Below are 24,219 nucleotides of genomic sequence, written 5' to 3'. Positions count from 1 at the left end.
ACGTCTAGGGCCCTGTGGCGAGATTTTTCTTGCAGCTTCTTTTCCCCGGCTATACATACAGGTTGTGAGAAGCTGCAGTAGTTTTAGGCGGATGAGACTTTCGTTATGTAAAAATGACGATTCAAAGTGTATCTTACTTACTGAATTAGAATTGAATTTGAAGTCGTCGGATTAAAAGGAATACGTACGGTCACGAGCATTAATATGTATACACTTTGGTACCATGTCACATTAACTTTTTTGACAAATTGAACTGTGAGTCCCACTAAATGTCAAATATGTTAGTGCGACAGAATCCTAAAGTGGGTACATTATATTGCTCATGTACTTATACAGGGTGTTAATGACATCGTAACGAAAACTCTCAGAGATGATTCAGACCATGATTCTGAGTGGATATCAAGTGGAATTTTCCGTCGCAAAAGTATGGAACTGAAAATAATTAAAAAGCACACTAAATTTTTCTTGAATTTTCTGACAGAAAATTCCAGTAAGTAGTAACGGTGAACTTCCGAAGCACGGATCATCTTACTTTTGGATAATGAGGTGATCAGCCTGTCCGAAGCAAACTAGAGATCTCAAAGCGTTTTTGTGATTTGTCCCGGGATTCGCACCCGGGACTTCCAGATCGTGAGTACAACGCTCAACCACTGGACCACAGGGGTGTTCTGTTTTTTTATTCTCTAGTCCACTGTAGAAATAAGATCAACTTGTCAATAGAGGGTAGGTAGTCATATGGTATAAGAAAACCAGGATGCTCAATCCTATGACAAGCCGCCATTGCTAGCCCATTGGTGACGTAAGTGTTACCATTAAATTGGTATCTCCAACATTCCAAGGACGTAAATTTTATTATTGAAAATTAAGTGAATTAGGTACCAACTAATGTATTTAATTACTATTACTTGTCAAATTATAAAAATAATTAAAATTGTAAGTAAATCTTGTACTAAAAGTTCAAAATTACTTTGCAAAGTAAATTAAAAACATTGGACGTGGATAATTTATTTTTTAAGAAATGGCAACACAGGGCGGGATGACGTCAGCTGGGCTAACCTTGAAATGTTAGCTGTCACTTTTGAGCATACCTGATTTTCTTATACCATGGGTAGTCGTAAATACTTTATCGACATCGACAACGGACTATCGATTCTTATCACAGTATCAAACACTCAAAGCGATAAGTAAATGCGTCAAACCAGATTAAACTGGTTTTTTCCATAATAATAAGTACTTACTTACATTATCAACCTAACCTTCCTTATACAGGATGTTAGTGACATCGTAACGAAAACTTTGAGTGGTGATTCAGACCATGATTCTGAGTTGATATCAAGTGGAATTTTCCGTCGTAAAAGTATGGAACTGAAACTAAAATTTTCATCAATTTTTTGACAGGAAATTCCACTTGATATCAACTCAGAATCATGGTCTGAATCATCCTCATTAATTTGTTATGGTGTCTCCCCTCTCTCAACCGGAGAGGGTATGGAGCATACTCCACCACGCTGCTCCACGACGGGTGGAGATGGTGGAGATGTTTTTACGGGACCAACGGATTAACGTGCTCTTCAAAGTACGGAATCATCTTACTTTTTCGGAAAATCAGGTGATTCAAACAAAGGACAGTCTCACAAAGTGATTTCGACAATGTCCCCAACGAGAATCGAACCCGGTCTGTGGAATAGTGGTTGAATGTTAGGCTCCCGATCCGGAAGTTCTGGATTCGAATCCCGGTGGGGACATAAGCCCAACAAATTACCTTGTGATCCCTTGTTTGTTAAGGACATTACAGGCTGATCACCCGATTGTCCGAAAGTAATACGATCCGTGCTTCGGAGAGCACGTTAAGCAGTTGGTCGCGGATGGTATATACTATAGTGTATGTAGTCGTGATATGAGCCATGTCATGACACCAGGGTTGATGTAGTCGGCCATTGACCTCATAAGCCATACGAGAGAAAAAGAAAAAGCCGCCAAAATTGGCACCATTCGCTACCAATTCGAGCTACAGATGTCTGTTTCGAATAAAAACAAGAAAGAAATGGTCGAAACTGGAGTTCAACAACCTTAACTGCTTTAAACCGCTCCAATCTGGTTCGAACCGGATCTAGCGGACAAGTCGCCATCTTGTTATTGAGTACCGTGCACGTTTTTCATTGCGTTTTATGGCTCATAAAAACGTTATTGCAAAATCTGCTGGGTTTTTGCGGAAAATCAAACAATGCAACTGAACATAGCATCGCTCCTGTATCGCCAAAGGGGTAGGTAGAGGTGTATTGTATAGTATGTACGGTTACGAGCATTAATATGTAAGAAAGAACGAAAGAAACGTTTATTATAAAGGGACACCACAGTAACAAATACAAAACAAATATATAATTTAAAACACGGAGTAACACACAACTTACAATCAAACAAAACACATAATAAAAACAACATACACGAGAAATACAAATAGTTGAGTGTATGGACTGGTCAACGATATGTATACCTTTGGTACCATGTCACATTCACTTTTTTGACAAATTGAACTGTAAGTCTCACTAAATGTCAAATATGTTAGTGCGACAGAGTCGTAAAGTGGGTACGTTATATTGCTCATGACTGTACACCCATTTTCGTTAGCTATGTTTTAGTCCCATGTAATAGAGGGAGAGCCTACTGCCATTGAAATGAAAATGAATGAATGAAAATAGCCTTTATTCGCTGACTTCAAAATTTACAAAGTAGTTAGTAGTAGATTTTATTACGTTTAATTGTTAGTTAGTTTTATATTAATATTGGCCCCGATTCCTGCAGGCACCGCATAATTTTATTTTAAGTTATATCCGTCATTTTCATATCCGTCGAAAAGGAAAGGGACGGATGATTCACAGCTCTTAATTTTAGGAAGAATGAGTAAATTAATGAATAACCCGGGCGAATCAAAAGGTACGTCGCTGGTATGCAATCCGTTTGACGTGCTGTCTACTTAACTGTGTCGGGTTATTGACGGATGTAAAATTTTTAGACGGTTGGTTTAGATTTGTGCTTAAAATTGACGTGTGTTCCATGAATTTTATGCTTGTCGATTACCCGTCCGTCCCTTTCCTTTTCAGCGGATAAGAAAATGACAGATATAACTTAAAATAAAATTAGATGGTATTTACAGGAATTAGCACCATTTATATACTTAAATCAGCATCCCTAACAGTCAGGTTGCCTCATGACATAGGCCTCCTCTAGCTCCCTCCATATGTCTCGATCTTTTGCTAGTCTCCTCCAGATCCTGGGAAGGTCGTCCTCCCATCTTTTAGTTGGTCTTCCCCGTTGTCTCTTTCCGTTCCTGGGATACCATTCCGTTATATCCTTATTCCATTTGCCTACTGCCATTAACCGGGGACAAATCCCGGAAAGCAAATGACGTCGTGACACCTACATTTGGCTACTTGACTTGAATAATAAAATATAAAATAATGTCGGATATGGTAGTTTATCATTTAACAATAGTATTTTACTTTAGTATTTTTGACACAGTCAGATATTCTATTTAAAAACGAATATTTTTTCTCTACATTAAATAAACAGACTATACAGGGAGGAGGAGCTCGGTGGCGCAGCGGTAAACGCGCTCGGTCTGCGATTGTTGAAGTTATGCAACTTTCGCAAAGGCCGGTCATAGGATGGGTGACCACAAAAAAAAGTTTTCATTTCGAGCTCCTCCGTGCTTCGGAAGGCACGTTAAGCCGTTGGTCGCAGCTGCATTAGCATTCGTTAATAACCACCAATCCGCACTGGGCCCGCGTGATGGTTCAAGGCCTGATCCCCCTATCCATCCATAGGGAAGGCCCGTGCCCCAGCAGTGGGGACGTTAATGGGCTGGTGATGATGATGGCATACAGGGTGTAAGTGACTATGGGACATGCCTAATAGTCTACCATTTATGGTCAGTCACATCTCTAGCGCGAGCAAACCAACTCGCTCGCTCGGATGATTCAGATAATGATTCTGAGTTGATATCAAGTAGAATTTTACATAATAATTTAACAAAACACAAAAATTTTCATGAATTTTCTCACAGGATAGACTGATGATTCCACTTGATATCAACTCAGAGTCATAGTGTGAATCATCCCCCTCAGTATTCGTTACGCTGTCACTAACACCCTGTATACAAATACGTCCCATTGCTTGGCACAGTCCTAGCCTCGACCAATCATAGGGAGTGTGGAGCATAATCCACCACGCTATAAAATAAATCAAAAAAACCTTCACCCCTATTACTAACCTCAAAACCGTACCACAGGCAAAAAACTTGCAACGTCAAATCTCCCGCCAAAAATGTTATGACAAAGACTATTCAAAATGGCGGAGTTTTTTCTTAAATTGCGGGGCAAAGACAAGCAGAAGAAGAGAGACAGCGTATACTCTGTGGTGTCAAGCAGCGACGTCACGCCTGGAAGCCTATCGGTGTGGGTAGACCTCCCTGATGAGGTCAAGTACGATCCGTCATTGGTGAGGTTTAAGGAGCTGTATGAACAGCATCATGGTAAGTATACACACACACATAAGTTCACTACTATATCCCAATTGGGGTAGTCAGAGGTACATTCCAAAGCAATGATGATGAACTAAGTACCCCGATAAAATAACATAACATAACGAATACTTTATTGCACAAACAGGAAAAAAACAATACAAAACAAAAGAGAAATAGAATTAGTACAATAGGCGGCCTTATTGCTAAGAAGCAATCTCTTCCAGGCAACCTTTAAGTATAGGAAATATTGAATATTAAGTAATATAGTAATATAGTGAGGAGCTCGATGGCGCAGCGGTAAACGCGCTCGGCCCGCGATTGTTGAAGTAAAGCAACTTTCGCAGAGGCCGGTCATAGGATGGGTGACCACATAAAAAAAAAAGTTTTCATCTCGAGCTCCTCCGTGCTTCGGAAGGCACGTTAAGCCGTTGGTCCCGGCTGCATTAGCAGTCGTTAATAACCACCAATCCGCACTGGGCCCGCGTGGTGGTTTAAGGCCCGATCTCCCTATCCATCCATAGGGAAGGCCCGTGCCCCAGCAGTGGGGATGTTTATGGGCTGATGATGAAGTAATACAGCGGGATAGTGCAGCATGGGAATACTTGTACATATAAAAATATAGATGTAAGTATTGTTTTTTATTGTGTCAGGATCGAAGCAATGGAATTCTATAGTTTCTGCTTACCCCGGTGGGAAATAGGCGTAAGTTTATGTATGTATAAGTAAGCGTGATCCACCCTGAACCACATCGTAACTTAACATCAGGTGAGATTGTGGCCAATCGCGAGCCTAATATATGTATTAAAAAAAATAAAACATCATAGTGGCCCCGATTCCTGCAGACACCGCCTAATTTTATTTTAAGTTATATCCGTCATTGTCATATGCGTCGAAAATGAAAGGGACGGATGATTCACAGCTCTTAATTTTAGGAAGAATGAGTAAATGAATGAATAACCCGGGCGAATCAAAAAGGTACGTCGCTGGTATACAATCCGCCTGACGTGCTGTCTACTTAACTGTGTCGGGTTATTGACTGATGTAAAATTTTTAGACGGCTGTTTTAGATTTGTGCATAAAATTGACGTGTGTTCCATAAATTTTATGCTTGTCGATTACCCGTCCCTTTCCTTCTCGGCGGATAAGAAAATGACAGATATAACTTAAAATAAAATTAGATGGTATTTACAGGGAATTAGCACCAGTGTCACGGGGTCGAATCCCGCCTTGGGCGCTAAACCACTGAATGATAAGTTTTAATTCGCGCGATATCGCGTGGTATCCACGATTTGTGTCCGATTAATGGCAGTAGGTAGGCTTTCCCTCTATTACATGGGACTGAAACATAGCTGGCGAGGAGTGAGTACATACATAATCTCACGCCTATTTCCCACCGGGGTAAACAGAGACTATAGAATTCCATTAGCTTCGATCCTGACACACTTCTCTTGCTTACTTCCTCCATATTCATCAATCGCTAATCGCGAGGAGTGAGTAATATGTAATAATACTACACCTCTGCCTACCCCTTCGGGGATACACGCGCAATGCTATGTTATGTTATAAATATTGCTTGATTCATTTAAAAGCAGGATAAATATTATTGGTTTTGTGGGGTTTTTATTGTACCCATATTTTCTGTATTTCTCATGAAAAATAAACATTTTACTTACTTACTTACACGTGCTCAGCGGTGAAGGAAAACATCATGAGGAAACACACACATCAGAAAATAATACTACTACTTACGAGCAGAACGGTCACTCTTCGCCCTGCACCAAATCGTGTCGGGCGCTTGGCACGTTAAGCCATTGGTCCCGGTTACTACTTACTGATGCAAGTTAGTAATCGTTACATGATGAAAACTTTTTTTTTTCTTGGTCACCCATCCAATGACCGGCCTTTGCCAAAGTTGCTTTACTTCAACAATCGCAAACCGAGCGCGTTAACCGCTGCGCCACCGAGGTCCTACTTATAACCTCACACTATATACTTATGACCTTTTGCGCAACGTTGAACTGCGAAATCATAGTGTTATATTATTATTCCCTAAAGATCGGCCAGAAGAAAACTCACCTGGTTTTAGGTTAGTAAAATGATCCGTGCTTTGGAAGGCAGGTTAAGCTGTTGGTCCCGGTTACTACTTACTGATGCAAGTAAGTAGTCGTTACATGAGCCATGTCAGTGGCCTTTGGCGGCTCAATAGTAACCCTGACACCAGGGTTGATGAGCTTGGTAATCCACCTCACAACCCACACGATAGTAGAGAAGACTAACTACTTAAATAATTAAATTTTCTTTGAAAATCAGCATAATCGTAACAAAAAGTATAACTCAGAGGGATTCGCCCAACCCCGCCAATCTCGGGATTGATCCCGAAATATTAGACATCTCGCAAGATCGGAATCCCGCGAGATCGGTGTTGCATTCCCTGGTGCTCACCTCAGTAATGTCTCTACAACCAATGAATGAACTTGTATACGATTTTTACCTATACTTAGTTTTAGAAATATCCTATTTTTGAAAGGATTTTTTTAACCATTACATGTTTTATTGTATTTCAGGAAAATTGGAAGCAGATACCGAAGAAGATGACAAAAATGTCTACAACAAGAAGATAGCTCACCTCACTCCCATTGGAGAGACTCTGCCCCATGATGATGATGATGACATTGGACCTAGGAATGGTGGAAACAGGTATAAATTTGTATTTTAATTTGTTTTTTTTATTTGATTTTTACTTACTGTTCGGAGAACGCGTGACTTGAACACGTTGACACTCCAGTGACCCATATACGGGTCATGACGGACCAGCTCCATACGTCCGTGACCCGTATATGGGTCACTAAGAAACAACCAGTGCCCTGTTTATCAAAACCTACAAGCCCTGTATTACAATTTACAATTTTCTTGTAAAAATTTTCATTATTACAAGATTGTGTTTATCAAAACTACACATGTAAATGACGTACATGTTACCAGTGTCAATATTTATTTCACAAGTGTATTTTACAATTTCTCTTCTTTTTTTATAAACGTAATTTACACGTACTTGTAACTTGTAGCTTGTGAACGTGTAGACTTGTAAGTTTTGATAAACACGGCCCAGGTACGCACTAAAAATGCGGGTGCTGACGGCTCCACTTGGATCCCGGGTAACTTAGAAAAGTAGTGAAGTAATATGCGGGACTTATAAGGAAGTTAAGACATTTTGTATGGGGACTGCCAACGTGTTACATTGCAATGGCTCAAATTAGCTTCAAAACGTTTTTTTCGATTCTGCTCCGCACCACCCAAATCCCCTGGTAGTCGCGGCTTCCGAATACATCCCACTCAGGGACGGTACTGAAAAGTATCGGAGTCCGAAGGACGTAATATACGATCCCGACGACCCGATTACTCTATCCATACTAGCTACTAATCTTGGCGGCGAATCAGCTCGCGACACCAAATACTTCAGAACCCCGACACCGACCCCGCCGGCGTGGTCGACAATTTCCTTCATTCCGAGTTTATAGCTATCGACCCACTAGGATCGATTATCTTAATTCTTTCAAATATTCTTCCTCTCAGACGCGTTCGGTTCGCGCCCAACTGGGCACCCTCAGGCCTGTTGTCTTAAATTTTGTACCGGGTGAGAGCCCTCAGCGCTTCCCATTTTTCCGGCGAAACAGTTAATGCCATCTGCGGCAAATCTACAATAAGCACGTTTAAAAAAAGGTGTAAGTAAGTACCTTAGGTGGTAAGCCGTATCGCCGTATTTAACTCCAAACCGCAAAATCTAGAATGATAGACGCATACATCAATGAATAATGACAAATGATTAGCGATATATTGCGGTTTTTCCACGTAAGTAATTCGACCCGTAGATAAGTATAATAGTCACCTTTTTATAGTGAAAACCATAGTTCTTATAAGAAAACCAGCTCTCTTCTTCTATCGTGTGGGTTGTGAGGTGAATTACCAACCCCATCAACCCTGGTGTTAGGGTTACTATTGAGCCGCCAAAGGCCACTGACATGGCTCATGTAACGACTACTTACTTGCATCAGTAAGTAGTAACCGGGACCAACGGCTTAACCTGCCTTCCAAAGCACGGATCATTTTACTAACCTAAAACCAGGTGAGTTTTCTTCTGGCCGATCTTTAGGGAATAATAATATAACACTATGATTTCGCAGTTCAACGTTGCGCAAAAGGTCATAAGTATACCTATAGTGTGAGGTTATAAGTAGGACCTCGGTGGCGCAGCGGTTAACGCGCTCGGTTTGCGATTGTTGAAGTAAAGCAACTTTCGCAAAGGCCGGTCATTGGATGGGTGACCAAGAAAAAAAAAAGTTTTCATGTCGAGCTCCTCTCCGTGCTTCGGAAGGCACGTTAAGCCGTTGGTCCCGGCTGCATTAGCAGTCGTTAATAACCATCAATCCGCACTGGGCCCGCGTGATGGTTTAAGGCCCGATCTCCCTACCCATCCATAGGGAAGGCCCGTGCCCCAGCAGTGGGGACGTTAATGGGCTGATGATGATGATGATATAGTGTGAAAAATATAACCAGAACAATAATATTATGTCTGTTTACATACTCAAATAGTACTTATGCGGAACACTCAACATCGACACCTGACGGGGGAAATAGCTTACTTAGATTTTATTCTCATTCATTGACAATACGACGGTTTTCACTATTTATACAATACTAATGTTTTTATATTTTCTTTGCAAGGAAATTTTGAACTTTTAGTAAAATATTTATTTACAGTTTTAATGATTTTTATATGTGTGACAAGTAATAGTAATTAAATACATTAGTCAGTAATTCAGTTAATTTTCAATCATAAAATTTACTTCCTTGGAATGTTGGAGATACCAATTTAGTGGTAACACTTACGTCATCAATGGGTTAGCAATGGCGGCTTGTCATAGGATTGGCAATAGGATTGGGCATACCTGGTCTTCTCATAACGTGAAGAAAACCAGGTATGGATACTTGACTAAAAAACTTCACTTCACAGATCACTTTGTGAGACTGTCCTTTGTTTCGTAAGGACTTTTCAGGCTTGGATCACCTGATTACAACCTATATATTTATTTATCTTCAGATTATTAGAGCCAATACCGCAAGAAGAACAAAAGAATAAAGTTTCAAAAACTACAAAACAGGTACGTGTTTGTCATGAAATATAATGGCCCCGATTCCTGCAGACACCGCCTAATTTTATTTTAAGTTATATCCGTCATTTTCATATCCGTCGAAAAGGAAAGGGACGGATGATTCACAGCTCTTAATTTTAGGAAGAATGAGTAAATGAATGTGTCGGGTTATTGACTGATGTAAAATTTTTAGACGGTTGGTTTAGATTTGTGCTTAAAATTGACGTGTGTTCCATAAATTTTATGCTTGTCTATTACCCGTCCCTTTCCTTTTCGGCGGATAAGAAAATGACAGATATAACTTAAAATAAAATTAGATGGTATTTACAGGAATTAGCACCATTATAATACTAATGTGAGTCCTAGAAACTTGAATAAATAATTTAATTATTATTATTAATACTACGTACAGAACGGCAACTCTCCGTTCCCCACTAGCGGCTGACTTATCCGAAAACTGTCAAGTAGCCAAATTATACTTAATAATTTCTACGATTTCAGCTATACAAGGCTCTAAGAGTACTCAAGCTGACAGCCCTGGTCGGGTGTTGGGTGCTGTTGACTGTGGCGCTACTGCTCAACCAGGAGAGAGAGGAGTCCGTGATGCATACTGCAGTCAATAGTGGTGAGGTTAAGGGTATGTACCAAAAATACTTTAAAGTTTGAAACTCGGCGTAGAAAGGCGCTATCTATCTAGGGTGTTAGTGACATCGTAACGAATACTGAGGGGGATGATTCAGACCATGATTCTGAGTTGATATCAAGTGAAAATTTTAAGGTTTTTATTTAATTATTTTCAGTTCCATAGTTTTGCGCTGGAAAATTCCACTTGATATTAACTCAGAATAATGAGCTGAATCACTCCCCTCATTATTCGTTACGATGTCAATTACACCCCATACATACAAGTACATATAGGTAGCCATACAAGTAGATAAGGTGTTAGTGACATCGTAACAAATACTGAGGGTGATGATTTAGACCAAAATTCTGAGTTGATATCAAGTGGAATTTCCTGTCGGAAAGTTTATGAAACTTTCAGTGTTTTTTTTTAATTATTTCCCTTTTTTATTTACTTATATGGTCGTAAGGCCCAAAGTCCTTTTAAAATCCAAATCCCATTGTTTAACTATTGTGTCTCGAAATCCGGGCCTTACTAGGATATAAAAAGGTTTAGTTCAAATAGTCATAATCATTTATTTTTTTTTATTACGTTCATCATAATAATTTATTCGCAATAAAAATGGTATTACAGTTTTCAGTCGTGAGTTTATATATTTTTTTAATTAAGTAGGTATTTATTTCTTTTCAGAATACGAACTACATACAGTAAAGAGCAGAGTATCAGTATTAGTTACATTAACTGGACCATTCAGTGATACCAGAGGGAATAACACAAATTTATTACATGTATGGCTGTATAGAACTGTGGGAAACAATTACAGTTCTGTATTTGAACAGGTACATAATATAATTATTTATTTATTTGTAAGTTAAATAAGTACTAAAAATATTTTATAATAAAATAATCATGCATATTCAGACAGAAGATAGGTAGGTTCATTATAATAATTTTATAATATATGCTCGCGCCATCTGTTGTCGAGTAGCCGCAATAATTTATTATTGTAAAGCGCTACCTATCAATGAGCAGCGGTACTAGAAAAGTAGTCACTCTTTTATTGTGCACATTATAATTTCAAAGAAAATTTACAAAAAGTGGTTTTATAAATACGCAAACCTATTTAATATCTGAAATAAATTTCATAACTAACTATAGGTATCTAGTAAGCGAAGTACAGAAACATTCCTTAACAAATTTCTCTACATTTTACGTCTCTACCCAGTAATGGAATAGATGGCTTGAAGAAATACATGAATTGATGATAACACCTTGTCTATTATTCTGTAATCATTGCCAATCAACAGATTAACGACTACATCAAGCAATTACCAATTAATTACCTGACTGACTCGTTCATAAAACAATGGTGCTTATTTTATCGTAAAACAGTCATAAATATTTATGAATTGCTGATTGCATCAGTTCTGTAGATTGTTTATGAAGCAGACGTGCATTATCTCTTGTATTTTATGTATGTTTATGTACATAAAACAAGAAAGTAAAAACATTGTAAATACTAGTCACGAGTACTAATAATGTATACACTTTGAAACCATGTCACATTAACTTTTTTGACAAATTAAACCGTAAGTCTCATTAAATATCAAATATTATAGTGTGACAGGATTCTAACGACCTCCGTGGTCCAGTGGTGGAACGCTGGGCTCACGACCCGAAGGTCCTGGGTTCGATTCCCGGTGGGGACCTATCACAAAAATTGCTTTGTGGTCCCTAGTTTGGTTAGGACATTACAGACTGATCACCTGATTATCCGAAAGTAAGATGATCCGTGCTTTGGAAGGCACGTTAAGCCGTTGGTCCCGGTTACTACTTACTGATGTAAGTTAGTAGTCGTTACATGAGCCATGTCAGGGGCCTTTGGGGGCTCAGTAGTAACCCTGACACCGGGGTTGGTGAGGTTGGTACTCCACCTCACAACCCACACGATAGAATAAGAAGGGTTCTAAAGTGGGTACATGATATTGCTCATGTCACATTGTAGACAACAGTCATGAAAAATAATAATTATCATGTAGAGTAGTGTAGAGTCCGCGAGGGTGAAAACTGCCTATTTCTCCCGTCAGGTGTCGCTACTGTTGAGTGTCTTTAAATTTTCCCATACAATTCGAGTAAATAAACATAATTGTTTTGGTTATATCTTTACACTACAACCCTTTGCGCAGCGTTTAACTTTACAACAAAATCATAGTGTAATATTTATTCCCTAAAGATTGGAAAGAAGAAAACATAGAAAAACTTATTTTCAATCAGAACTACCTTTTTCCAACTGATGGCTGCTTTTCTTTTTCGTAACTCATTCTTCAGACGGGATATTTCAACTTCAACTTTATGGTTGTATGGCGCGGGTAAATAATAGCAATTTATCAGGAATTTTCGCTGCTTAGTATGGAGAACTGTCAAAATTTGAGCGTCTAATTTGTATCCTCATTTGAAAAGAAATAGTCAATTGTTTCCATTAAAATCCGCGAAAATTCTTCTCCGCGGACTATACCCACTTTAGAGTCCTGCCAACGGCTTAACATGCCTTCCGAAGCACGGAATCATCTTGTATTTCGGACAATTACATCTGATTACAGCCTGAAATGTCTTGACCAAAGCAGGCAGTCTCACTAAGGGTTTTTTTGTTGAACGGGAATCGAACCCGCGGATCGTGAGCCCAATGCTCAACAACTGAACCACGGAGTCCGTTGCATGAATGTATCACTGACTACCCCAATTGAGAATAGTCGCGAAGTTATATTTATTATGTTTCATTATCATTAATTTAAGAGCCACGCTCTTGTCGGTGTAGCATTCTCCATGCTACTGTTTTAGGGAAAAATAGGGCAGTGGTTTCCCTCTTGCCTTCCGCCTCGCAGTACTCTGACGCGAGTGGGATGGCGCCCAGAGTACCCTATTTCAAAGCCGTACTAGGACTCCTGTCCTCCCGTGTTGTGTGGGTTGATTTTTTATGTTTATTGTAACTTATATCCGAAATAAACAATTGTATTATACAGGATGTTAGTGACATCGTAACGAATACTCAGGGGGATGATTCAGACCATCATTCTGAGTTAATATCAAGTGGAATTTTCTGTCGCAAAATTCATGATTTTTTTATTATTTTTTTATTTATTTTCAATTCTATTCTTTTGCGATCGAAAATTCCACTTGATATTAACTCAGAATAATCAGCTGAATCATCCTTTTCAGTATTCGTTACGATGTCACTTACACCCCGTATACGTACATACAGTTGCCATACAAGTAGGTAGGTATGGGTGTTAGTGACACTGTAACGAATACTGAGGGGGATGATTGAGACCATGATTCTGAGTTGATATTAAGAGGAATTTCCTGTCAGAAAAATCATGAAAATTTTAGTGTTTTTTAAAATTATTTTCTGTTCCATACTTTTGCGACGGAAAATTCCACTTGATATAAACTCAGAATCATAGTCTGAATCATCCCTCAAAGTTTTCGTTACGACGTCTCTAACACCCTGTATATTTTTTTTGTGGGTACTAACTATCTGTATTTTATCTTCCAGAACTCGACATCATGGATAGTATATCTACAACCAGAAGATAAGTTAGACTTTTCGCCGAGTGCGACGGTATCGGAAATAATTTCACTAGATTTGGACCAAAATAAAGACAATTATAATATTAGTGAGAAAGATTACAATTCTTTAATTTATAACGATTCCAGATCAAATGACAGAAATCGTGAGTTTATTTTTACAGTTTATTGCTTACAAAACAGTGACAGAGTGAGATAAGAGAGAGATGTGGTGTAAAAGACGATTATAGTGACTAAGATTGAGAAGGGAAATGTTAGGAATGTTAGGTTGGTTTGGACACGTAAAGCGGATGAAGGATAATAGGATTACGAAAGCGGTACAGAGCTTCGTCTCTATTCATAAGCATTTTTATTTTGACGTGACTTATTGTAAATTTACCGTAGATGTCATTAACTACTTGGCCGGACAAATGGGGAAGCGCTGAAGTCTCTCACGAACAACGTTTAAGACAACAGGCCTGAGGGTGCCTAGTTCGTCTGAGAGGAAAAATGTTTGAAAGAATTCTGTATCTTATCTTCTAATCCACGACCAAACAGCGACAGGATTAGCAGAACGTAGTGGGTAGCTCACTGGGACGGGCTAACTTATAAAATGCTACTTAGGTTCTATGACGATCTCGTGACGTAGCGAGTAGGCGCCGCTACTTCAAAAGCGCACCCCTGATGCCGGGCAGCAGCGGTATCAGCGCTGGTTGGAGGCTGAGGAAATGGATTCTGGTAGGGCTGTAGCTAGAACATCACCGATTGAGAAATTGGTCGGTGTACTGCGGAACGGAAGGCGATTGGGGCAACCACCGTTCTACACGCCCTATCTATGGAGTATTGAAGGCGATTACTCCACCGACAAGAGCGCAGCTCTTAAATAAAGAAAGAGATCTAAGCTTCTACGTTTTTGTGCGTTTGTAGACCAAATAATAAATGTTTTATCTATGTAATCACGCCGCGACTTATGCTGAGCGAGGTCCTTTTATTCCGGACTCCACCGCAGATGATCGGGCCGTCAGTGCGTTGCATTTAGAATACTTAGTTTTATTATTATTGTTTTTATGATTTTGGTTTGTTTTTCTTTTTGTTTTGGTATATTTTTTTTGTCTATGTACTTATTGATTTCCGTGTGGTTTCTGTCCTGTGTTAAATGTAATGTACTTACCTGTCTGTCTGTGTCTGTGGTGTCCGAAAGTAATAATGTTACTTTCTTTCTTTCTTTCTAATGATGATAGTTCCTTCCAGGTACAACAGTGACTCTTCGCATGACCACATCGGTTAACGTGACAGTGCCTTTAACATTGAGCTACCAGCTCGACCCCATAGAGGAAGCCCAGGGCATCATATACGCTGCAGCATTGCTCTGCTCTCTGTATGTCTTGATTATTTTCGAGGTAAGACTTGTCAACCGGGACCAACGGCTTAACGTGCCTTCCGAAGCACGGATCATCTCACTTTCGGACAATCAGGTGATCAGCCTGTAATGTCCTTACCAAACTGGGGATCACAAAGTGATTTTTGTGATTTGACCCCACCGGGAATCGAACCCGGGACCTCTTCCGGGAACGCTCAACCACTAGATCACGTAGGTCAGGGTCGCCACTGGGTAAATGTATTGTAAATGTGTGTGCAATAAAGATTACATACATACATAAACAGCCTACTTATATACGTCCCACTACTGAGCACAGGCATCCCCTCAATCAACCGGAGGGGGTGGATACTCCACCACGCTGCTCTAATGCGGGTTAGTGGAGGTGTTTTTACGGCTAATAGCCGGGACCAACGGCTTAACGTGCCCTCCGAAGCACAGAATCATCTTACTTTTTCGGACAATCAGGTGATTCAAGCCTGAAAAGTCCTTACCAAACAAAGGACAGTCTCACAAAGTGATTTCGACAATGTCCCCATCGGGAATCGAACCCGGACCTCCAGATCGTGAGCCTAACGCTCTAACCACTAGACCACGGAGGTTGCAATGAAGGTTATTATTCAATTATTGCAGGTAGTAAACAGGACGATAGCGGCTCTCCTATCCTCTACCTTATCCGTGGCGGTGCTGGCGCTGTGTGGTTGCCGGCCGTCACTCCCGGAGCTGGTCTCCTGGCTGGACGTGGAGACCCTGTTGCTGCTGCTCAGCATGATGCTGCTGGTGGCTATTTTAGCGCAAACCGGTTTGTTCGACTACCTCGCTGTTATTGCCTTTGAGGTAATCATTTCAGTTTGAAATTTCATATGTCAGTTTGAATTATTTCAGTTTGAAATTTCACATGTCAGTTTGAATTATTTCAGTTTGAAATTTCACATGTCAGTTTGAATCATTTCAGTTTGAAATTCGTTACAATCGAAACCAAAACCAATCGCTCTTACCAACCTAAGGTTCGAACCCCGGCAGCGGACTTGCACCAATGAGTTATTATTTTATCTTAACCTACATTTTGAAGGTTCCTGACATATTTTTTTTTCTTTCCAGGTAACAGGCGGCCACACTTGGCCGCTCATTACTTGTCTGTGTCTCTTCACCGCCGTGTTCTCCACCTTCCTGGACAATGTTACCACTGTGTTGCTGATGACGCCTGTTACTATCAGGTAGGGCAGCCATTTTTTCTGTGGCATATTGTATACAGAGTGTGAAACCGTAACGTATACTAAGGGGGATGATTCAAACCGTGGTTCTGAGTTGATATCAAGTGGAATTTCGTATCGGAAAATTCATGACTTTTTTTTAGTTTTTTTATACTATTTTCAACTCTATACTTTTGTGACGGAAAATTCCACTTGATATCAACGAATTGTAGCGTTGACAGCGACTTTCCGAATGGCGACCCGCGCTACTGAGAATCATGGTCTGAATCAAGTCTCAAAGTTTTCGTTACGATGTCACTTACACCCGGTACAAGTAGGTATGGGTGTTAGTGACATCGTAACCGACGATCTCACTACTATATCCCAATGGGGTAGTCAGATGTACATCCATCGCAATGAACTAAGTACCCACGCCTTACCGAGCTTTCTGTTAGACCAACGTGATAGGTGAGCCGTATCGCCGTCTATGGTCGATTCAACTGTGTTAGTAAAAACTGCATTTAACTCATACATTGTTTTAAGTTTAGAATAGAATAGAATAGAAAAAGTTTATTATAAAAGGACGCTACACACAAAAAAAAAGACAACAACATCATATCTTTCCACTAAAACAATTACAAAAAAGCAGGATGTTTGTCGAAATGATCAATAAGGTGGTGGTGGACGTCCTGAGATAAAAGGGCCTCACTCAGCACAAGTCGCGGCGTGAACCACGACGCTGATATTATGTGAACCCTGTTGGGTGACGCACGAACATCGTGTTCCATAAACATGTGTTAATGGTGTATATACATTATAATGTATACCAACGCGGTTTACGCGATTATTATCATAATTAAAACACATAATAACGGGTTCTTACTGCGTTCAAAGTAGGGATATGAGACTCCCGATATTTCGACACTGTTGCAAGTGCCATGATCACGGAATGACGTCATCATATTGGGTGGGCGTCGTGATATTGGTAAGAACCGATTATTATGTGTTGCATTTAACTTCACGGGTTTCAAGATCTAAGCTGTTTTCTATTCCAGGCTATGTGAAGTGATGCAGCTCAATCCGATCCCAGTGCTGATGTCGATGGTGGTATTTAGCAATGTGGGGGGAGCAGCCACGCCGGTGGGGGACCCCCCCAATGTGATCATTGCGAGCCACCCCTCGGTCCTAAAAGAGGTGAGTCGACTGTCCACCCACGGTTTAGAAGAAAGACGTTGGAAAGGCCCTAACGCGCATTTTGTATGAGAACCGCTGTCGCCAACTTAACCAACTTCTTTTACTAGTATTTAACGTGCCTTCCGAAGCACGGATAATTTTAATAGCACAGAGTCTGTTGCTGATAACATTCATTCATTCATCATCAGCCCATTAACGTCCCCACTGTTGGGGCATGGGCCTTCCCTATGGATGGATAGGGAGATCGGGCCTTAAACCACCACGCGGGCCCAGTGCGGATTGGTGGTTATTAACGACTGCTAATGCAGCCGGGACCAACGGCTTAACGTGCCTTCCGAAGCACGGAGGAGCTCGAGATACCACAAAAAAAAAGTTTTCCTTTTTTTTGTGGTCACCCATCCTATGACCGGCCTTTGCGAAAGTTGCTTAACTTCAACAATCGCAGACCGAGCGCGTTAACCGCTGCGCCACCGAGCTCCTCATAATCTGTTGCTGATGATCGATTTGTTATTAGTTTAAGTTTTTTGTATTATTTTTAGGGGTCTGGCTGAAAATTGGCGTCGTATTGTCCCTCATGTGGGTCGATACGACATAAGCCGAGCTTAGTACCCTTTTTAGTTTTAAGTCTTACATTTCAAATATGTTCTAATTTTAATATTAAGAAGTTAATGTAACGTCTTGAACCTAAAGAAAGATTTTATCTATCTAGCTACTTTTTGGACAATCAGGTGATCAGCCTGTAATGTCCTAACCAAACTAGGGATCACAAAGTGATTTTTGTGATTTATCCCCACCGGGATTCGAACCCGGGCCCTCCGGATCGTGAGCACAACGCTCAACCAGTGGACCATGAAGGCCGATCGCGTCGCTTCGAACTGCACATTTACGCTCTCTCACCTATTCATTTTTGTTCTTTTCTTGTAGAATATAAATTTCACCACGTTTACCCTCCACATGGGGGTTGGCATCTTACTGGTGGGGGTGCAGACGTACCTACAGCTGCGATATATGTTCAGAGATATGAGTAAGCTGAGACATAGTGTGCCCGCTCATCTCATCGGTGAGTAGTACTGTAGGCTTAATAAGAAAGAAAGAAAGTTTATTCAATAAAAATAATATAAAATAAATATATATATACAGGGTGTTAGTGACATCGTAACGAATACTCAGGGGGATGATTCAGGCCATGATTCTGAGTTAATATCAAGTGGAATTTTTCGTCGCCAGGGTGTTAGTGACATCCTGTATATAAGTAATAATAATAAATAATAAAAAAATAAAATAAATACTGGATTTTTGTTCTGACCGTCATCATTTAAAATTACGAAATTCTCATTCCATTCCGCATTACCTTTCACTTTACACTCTTTTGACTCACTGCATCCCCGACCTTCATTAAAACAACACAAGTGTATTATACTGTTTAGGGCCGTGCCCTCTAATTCTTGATTCTTTTGTGAAGTGTGTATATTGTGAACTATGTATATTCCTATCCTGTTTGTGAAGTGTTTTAATAAACTGTATATATTCCTGCTTGCTGCTTGCTTCTAATTTATCATCGTTATCACCAATCACTCCCCTACTCTGCCGGCACGTCGGGATACCATATCCTCACCACCCAGCGTGCCGCAGTACAATAGGCTAGTTTAAACTAAGGCCAACCAGACGAGATAAAAAACGTAAACAAGCGGACCGTTACTGAGTTACATTGCGACAGCCAGGTATTATTGTGACCGTCAGGATGGCCTGTCACTACCCTAATTTTACATCGAAGTAATTATATTAAAAGTTAGTGCTCAGTTGCTACCAGTTGGTACCGATTGTTAGACAGTTGGTACCCTTGATTTAAAAAAAAAAATCTACTTTTTTCGGTGACGCGCCATTCTAGCTTGGCTGGTCACCTATGCAGTGAGAAAAACTGCGCACATTTATAGAGTTTATTTATAATCAATAGTTGGTACTAACTGGTACCTTCATATACGTAGTTTTGGACCTCATAACTTTTAAGGATAAAAAGTTATTATGGATTTACTATTTCGATGTCGTAACGCCTACAGAATTAAATGAGCTATTCCGAAATTGAACACATAAGCGGTATTCTATCAGCAGGCGCCATCTAATTAAATTTATTTTTAAAGTTCTGAAGCACGGATCATCTTACTTTTTGAACAATTAAGTAATCAGCCTGTAATGTCCCAACCAGACTAGGGATTACAAAGTGTTTTTTGTGATATTTCCCCACCGGGATTCGAACAAGGGACCTCCGGATCGTGAGCACAGCGCTCAACCACTGGACCACAGAGGCCGTTCATTTCCTACATTAATTTGGCAGAGTTACGACAAGAGCTTGCTGTGTGGCGTCGAGCCGCCGCTTCTCTGTCTTCATACTCCAGGGATGAAGACGTCGTCAGGAGAGCGTTGGAGAAGAAGGTAAGTGCCTCACAATCCATCATCATCATCAGTTCAAGAGCCAACCTCTCGGTGTAGCATTCTCCATTCTTGTCTATCAAAAGCCAATTCCCAGGGATAACATGCTTAATGTTAACAATCTACTCGCGCGATTAATGACGAAATAGCTCATGAATACCCGGACACAGATTTATATACATGTTCGTTGGCGGAATTCACTAATATCAGTCTAAAGTATTTTAGTAAATAGTTTGCATGCATTGTCAATTTGGTTTATCTGTAATGACTATGTATATGTGAAATAAATAAATCCATCATCATCATCAGTTCAAGAGCCAACCTCTCGGTGTAGCATTCTCCATTCTTGTCTATCAAAGGCCAATTCCTTCAGGGTTAGCATGCGTAATAAAATTATCGATCGTATCAATTTTAGTCGAAATCGATAAGTGTGTTTTTTTCCTAACATGCGTGCCACGTGATTTTGTTCGTATTTTGAAAGAACGACATGAGTTATTTGGGTTCAAATATTTAGCACCATTCAACAAAACGACAGAATTATATCGTCGGAATCGATAAAATGATCATGACTTTTATCACGTTGCGCAAGTTAGCCCTACTTGACTTCCATTTAAGACTACTTAGCTTCAAAACGTTTTTTCGATTCTGCTCCGCACCACCCAAATCCCCTGGTAGTTGCGACTTCCGAATACCTACATCCCGCTCAAGGACGGTACTGAAAAGTATCGGCGTCCGAATGACGTAATATACGATCCCGACGATCCGATTACTCTAGCCATAGACCAAACACTTCAGAACCCCGATACCGACCCTGTCGGCGTGGTCGACGATTTCCCTCATTCAGCTTGAGGTCTTTACTCGTGTCACTAACACCCTGTATATTTATCATCATCACTAATTTAAGAGCCACGCTCTTGTCGGTGTAGCATTCTCCATGCTATTTTTTAGGGAAAAATAGGGCAGTGGTTTCCCTCTTGCCTTCCGTCCCGCAGTACTCTGTCTGACGCGAGTGGGATGGCGCCCAGAGTAGTCTATTTCAAAGCCATACTAGGACTCTATGATAAGCCTGTATGAAAGCAAAACCAAAGGCTGGCTGTATATTTAAGTAGTTATGTAAGTAATTATTTTTTATTCGCAGGTTGAGAGGTTAAACACAGCGTTAGTAAAACGTGAGGCGGGCAGGGCTTCTAAAGCGGACCCCAAGTTTTGTTCTACACTGGCTCAACTGAAGGAAAAGGTAGCTAATTTAAATACCTACCTCTAAAGATAGATGTTTCTTAACAAGTCATAGGTACACTTCAAAAAAGACGACCCACGCGAATCTTCTTCTTATCATGTGGGTTACCAACCTTATCAACCCTGGTATCAGGGTTACGATTGAGCCGCCAAAGGCCCCTGACATGGCTCATGTAACGATTTCTCACTTACATCAGTAAATAGTAACCGGGACCAACGGCTTAACGTGCCTCCCGAAGCACGGATCATCTTACTTTCGGACAATCAGGTGATCAGCCTGTCCTAACCAAACCAGGGACCACAAAGTGATTTCTGTGATATGTCCCCGCCGGGATTCGAACCCGGGGCCTCCGGATCGTGAGTCCAACATTCAACCACTGGACCACAGAGGCCGTTCCCACGCGAGTGAGAAACATTGTGTGCCAGGATCGAAGCAAATGGAATTCCATAGTGTCCGCCTACCCCGGTGGGAAATAGGCGTGAGTTTATGTATGTATGTAGAAATGATGACCCTTGTTATTACAATCAGGGACAACACATCTTCCATCCATTATTATCCTGATTAAAATAAACATACATACATAAACTCACGCCCGTAATCCCTAATGGGGTGGGCAGAGCCACAAGTAATCAAAGACAACTTGCAGCCACTGTTGATACGAAGTCCTAAGATGGATATGATGAACCTTATGGTGATAAGGGATCAGCCTATCGCCCATAACATTAGTCCATCATGTTAGAGGACACAATCCCTCTGTCGGTTTTTACGACATGCCCGGGAAGAGAAGCAGCTGAACGTGTTCTATGTTTTTTATATGCTCCCAGAACAGCATAGAAGCAAAAAATAAAGCGAAGCAGTAAGTATTGATAGCAACATAATTCTACACATATCCGATCCAAAGATCAAACAACAGTTATTTTTATACAGGGTGTTAGTGACATCGTAACGAATACTCAGAGAGATGATTCAGACCACGATTCTGAGTTAATATCAAGTGGAATTTTCCGTCGCAAAATTCATGATTTTTTAAAAATTATTTCCAATTCTATACTTTTGCGACAGAAAATTCCACTTGATATCAACACAGAATCATGGCCTGATTCATGTCTCAAAGTGTTCGTTACGATGTCACAACAACCTGTATATGCCACTGGCATTATTATTTACATAATTTTTTGAATAACTTTGTACTACAACTAGGAACTAGGATCGAAGCAAATGGAATTCAATAGTCTCTGCTTACCCCGGTGGGAAATAGGCGTGAGTTTATGTATGTATGTACATCTACCTAAATATCAAAATGTGTTTATTATCTTTCAGTATCGGATACGGGACAAGCAATTGTTAATGAAATCCGTAATCAGTGTTTCATTCGTCGTCATTGTGTTCTTTCTACACGCGTTCCCACAAATGCGTAAGTATTGCCTATCTAAGTACTAGATACAAGCATGGTATAAGAAGACCAGCTATGCTCAAAACTGACAGCCTGCATTCTCAAGGTTAGCCCAGCTGACGTCCTCCGACCCTGCGTTGCCATTTCGTAAAAAATAAATTACCCACGATCAATGTTTTTAATTTACTTTGCTAAGAAAGATTGTACTTTTAATAAAAGTTTTACGTGCATATCGTAAAAGTTTATTTACGTTTATTTGTAACATTATAATGGGTGAATCTCAAAATTTCAAGTTTGGTGGCGAAATTTCATATTATTTTTTCGTGAAAAATTGGGTTCCGACAGGAAAAAGATCCAAAAGGATCCTCGGTTCCCCCAATTTTACCTACGGTTAATCCAATTTTTCACGAAAAAATTATATGACAGTTCGCCACCAAACTTGGCACATTTTGATATTCACCGTAATACAGAAACTGGTAAATACTTTTGTATAGGAATGTATATTTAATCAATAATTTAAAGTAAATACATTATTATTTTACCTCTTGTGGCACAAATAAAATGAAGCCTCAGAAGTAATGGTAAATGAGAAAAATACTAATTTACGTTTTACACAGAATCCGCTACACGTACGCCATCTAGGTAACGGATAGGAACTAGACTAGGGTCCCTATGCGCTCAAGCGTCAATAGATGGCGTTAGTGCCTTAATTTGACTTAAGTACCTACTTATTTTTGGATTTTATACACAATATTTTTTTTAAGTTATACGTTTGCCGGTAATAGCGTAATATTTGTCATGTTTTCAGTTTACGCGGTTATTATCATAATTAAAAAACACATACCTAATAACGGGTTCTTACCGCGTTTAAAGTAGGGATATGAGACTCTTATGGGATGGGAGTCTCATATCCCTACTTTAAACGTGGTAACAACCCTTAATGGCCCCGGTTCCTACAGACATCTCATAATTTTATTTTAAGTTATACCTGTCATTTTCTTATCCGCCGAAAGGAAAGGGACGGATGATTAACAACTGTTAATAATAATGAGTGGATGAATGAAATCGAAACTCCTTAAGGCGACGTCACTGGTTTCAGAGAGTCTCTCCCTGGGCTGGACAGCGCTGCTGGGGGCCCTGCTGCTGCTGGTGCTGTCAGAGACTGAAGACCTGGAGCCGATACTGGCCCGGGTCGAATGGGCCACACTGCTGTTCTTTGCCGCACTGTTTGTTCTCATGGAGGTAAGGGCAGACTTCAAACTAGCATGCCTGCATCATAACACAATCAAAACTTTAGGTTTAAGACCTACATAATATATACAATTCTTTATAACACACAGATAATACAAATGGCTCTGCATAGATTTAACGTGATTGATGATAATTATCTATTTGCTCATTGCTGGGGTATATAATTCAAAAAAAGAATGAAATGGCAGAAGCATATGCAAGGTGTTAGTGACATCGTAACGAAAACTTTGAGGGATGATTCAGGTCATGATTCTGAGTTGATATCAAGATAAAAAATAATTTAAAAAC

General features: G+C 40.1%; 1 protein-coding gene across 6 annotated transcripts in view; it reads left to right on the top strand.

Annotated features, from left to right (window-relative positions):
* LOC126379137 (P protein-like) overlaps positions 1 to 24,219 on the top strand; it is a 32,473-nt gene that overhangs the window by 5,649 nt on the left and 2,605 nt on the right. For 5 of the 6 annotated variants that reach the window (XM_050027774.1, XM_050027773.1, XM_050027775.1 and 2 more), the window contains exons 2-16: positions 4,289 to 4,531; positions 7,087 to 7,219; positions 9,621 to 9,681; positions 10,174 to 10,309; positions 10,985 to 11,133; positions 13,848 to 14,025; positions 15,110 to 15,258; positions 15,870 to 16,073; positions 16,338 to 16,453; positions 17,485 to 17,623; positions 18,548 to 18,683; positions 19,956 to 20,053; positions 21,189 to 21,287; positions 22,608 to 22,701; positions 23,780 to 23,922. In XM_050027774.1, the coding sequence (XP_049883731.1) occupies positions 4,348 to 4,531; positions 7,087 to 7,219; positions 9,621 to 9,681; positions 10,174 to 10,309; positions 10,985 to 11,133; positions 13,848 to 14,025; positions 15,110 to 15,258; positions 15,870 to 16,073; positions 16,338 to 16,453; positions 17,485 to 17,623; positions 18,548 to 18,683; positions 19,956 to 20,053; positions 21,189 to 21,287; positions 22,608 to 22,701; positions 23,780 to 23,922 (2,019 nt within the window). In that variant the 5' untranslated portion in view covers positions 4,289 to 4,347. The remainder of the gene's footprint in view (positions 1 to 4,288; positions 4,532 to 7,086; positions 7,220 to 9,620; positions 9,682 to 10,173; positions 10,310 to 10,984; positions 11,134 to 13,847; positions 14,026 to 15,109; positions 15,259 to 15,869; positions 16,074 to 16,337; positions 16,454 to 17,484; positions 17,624 to 18,547; positions 18,684 to 19,955; positions 20,054 to 21,188; positions 21,288 to 22,607; positions 22,702 to 23,779; positions 23,923 to 24,219) is intronic. The other variant, XM_050027778.1, reaches the window with a different exon arrangement.

The sequence above is a fragment of the Pectinophora gossypiella genome, chromosome 28 (genome assembly GCF_024362695.1).
Source record: "Pectinophora gossypiella chromosome 28, ilPecGoss1.1, whole genome shotgun sequence".
Lineage (NCBI taxonomy): Eukaryota > Metazoa > Arthropoda > Insecta > Lepidoptera > Gelechiidae > Pectinophora > Pectinophora gossypiella.
Note: the sequence above shows the minus strand (reverse complement) of the source record. Positions and strands in the feature narration are given on the sequence as shown.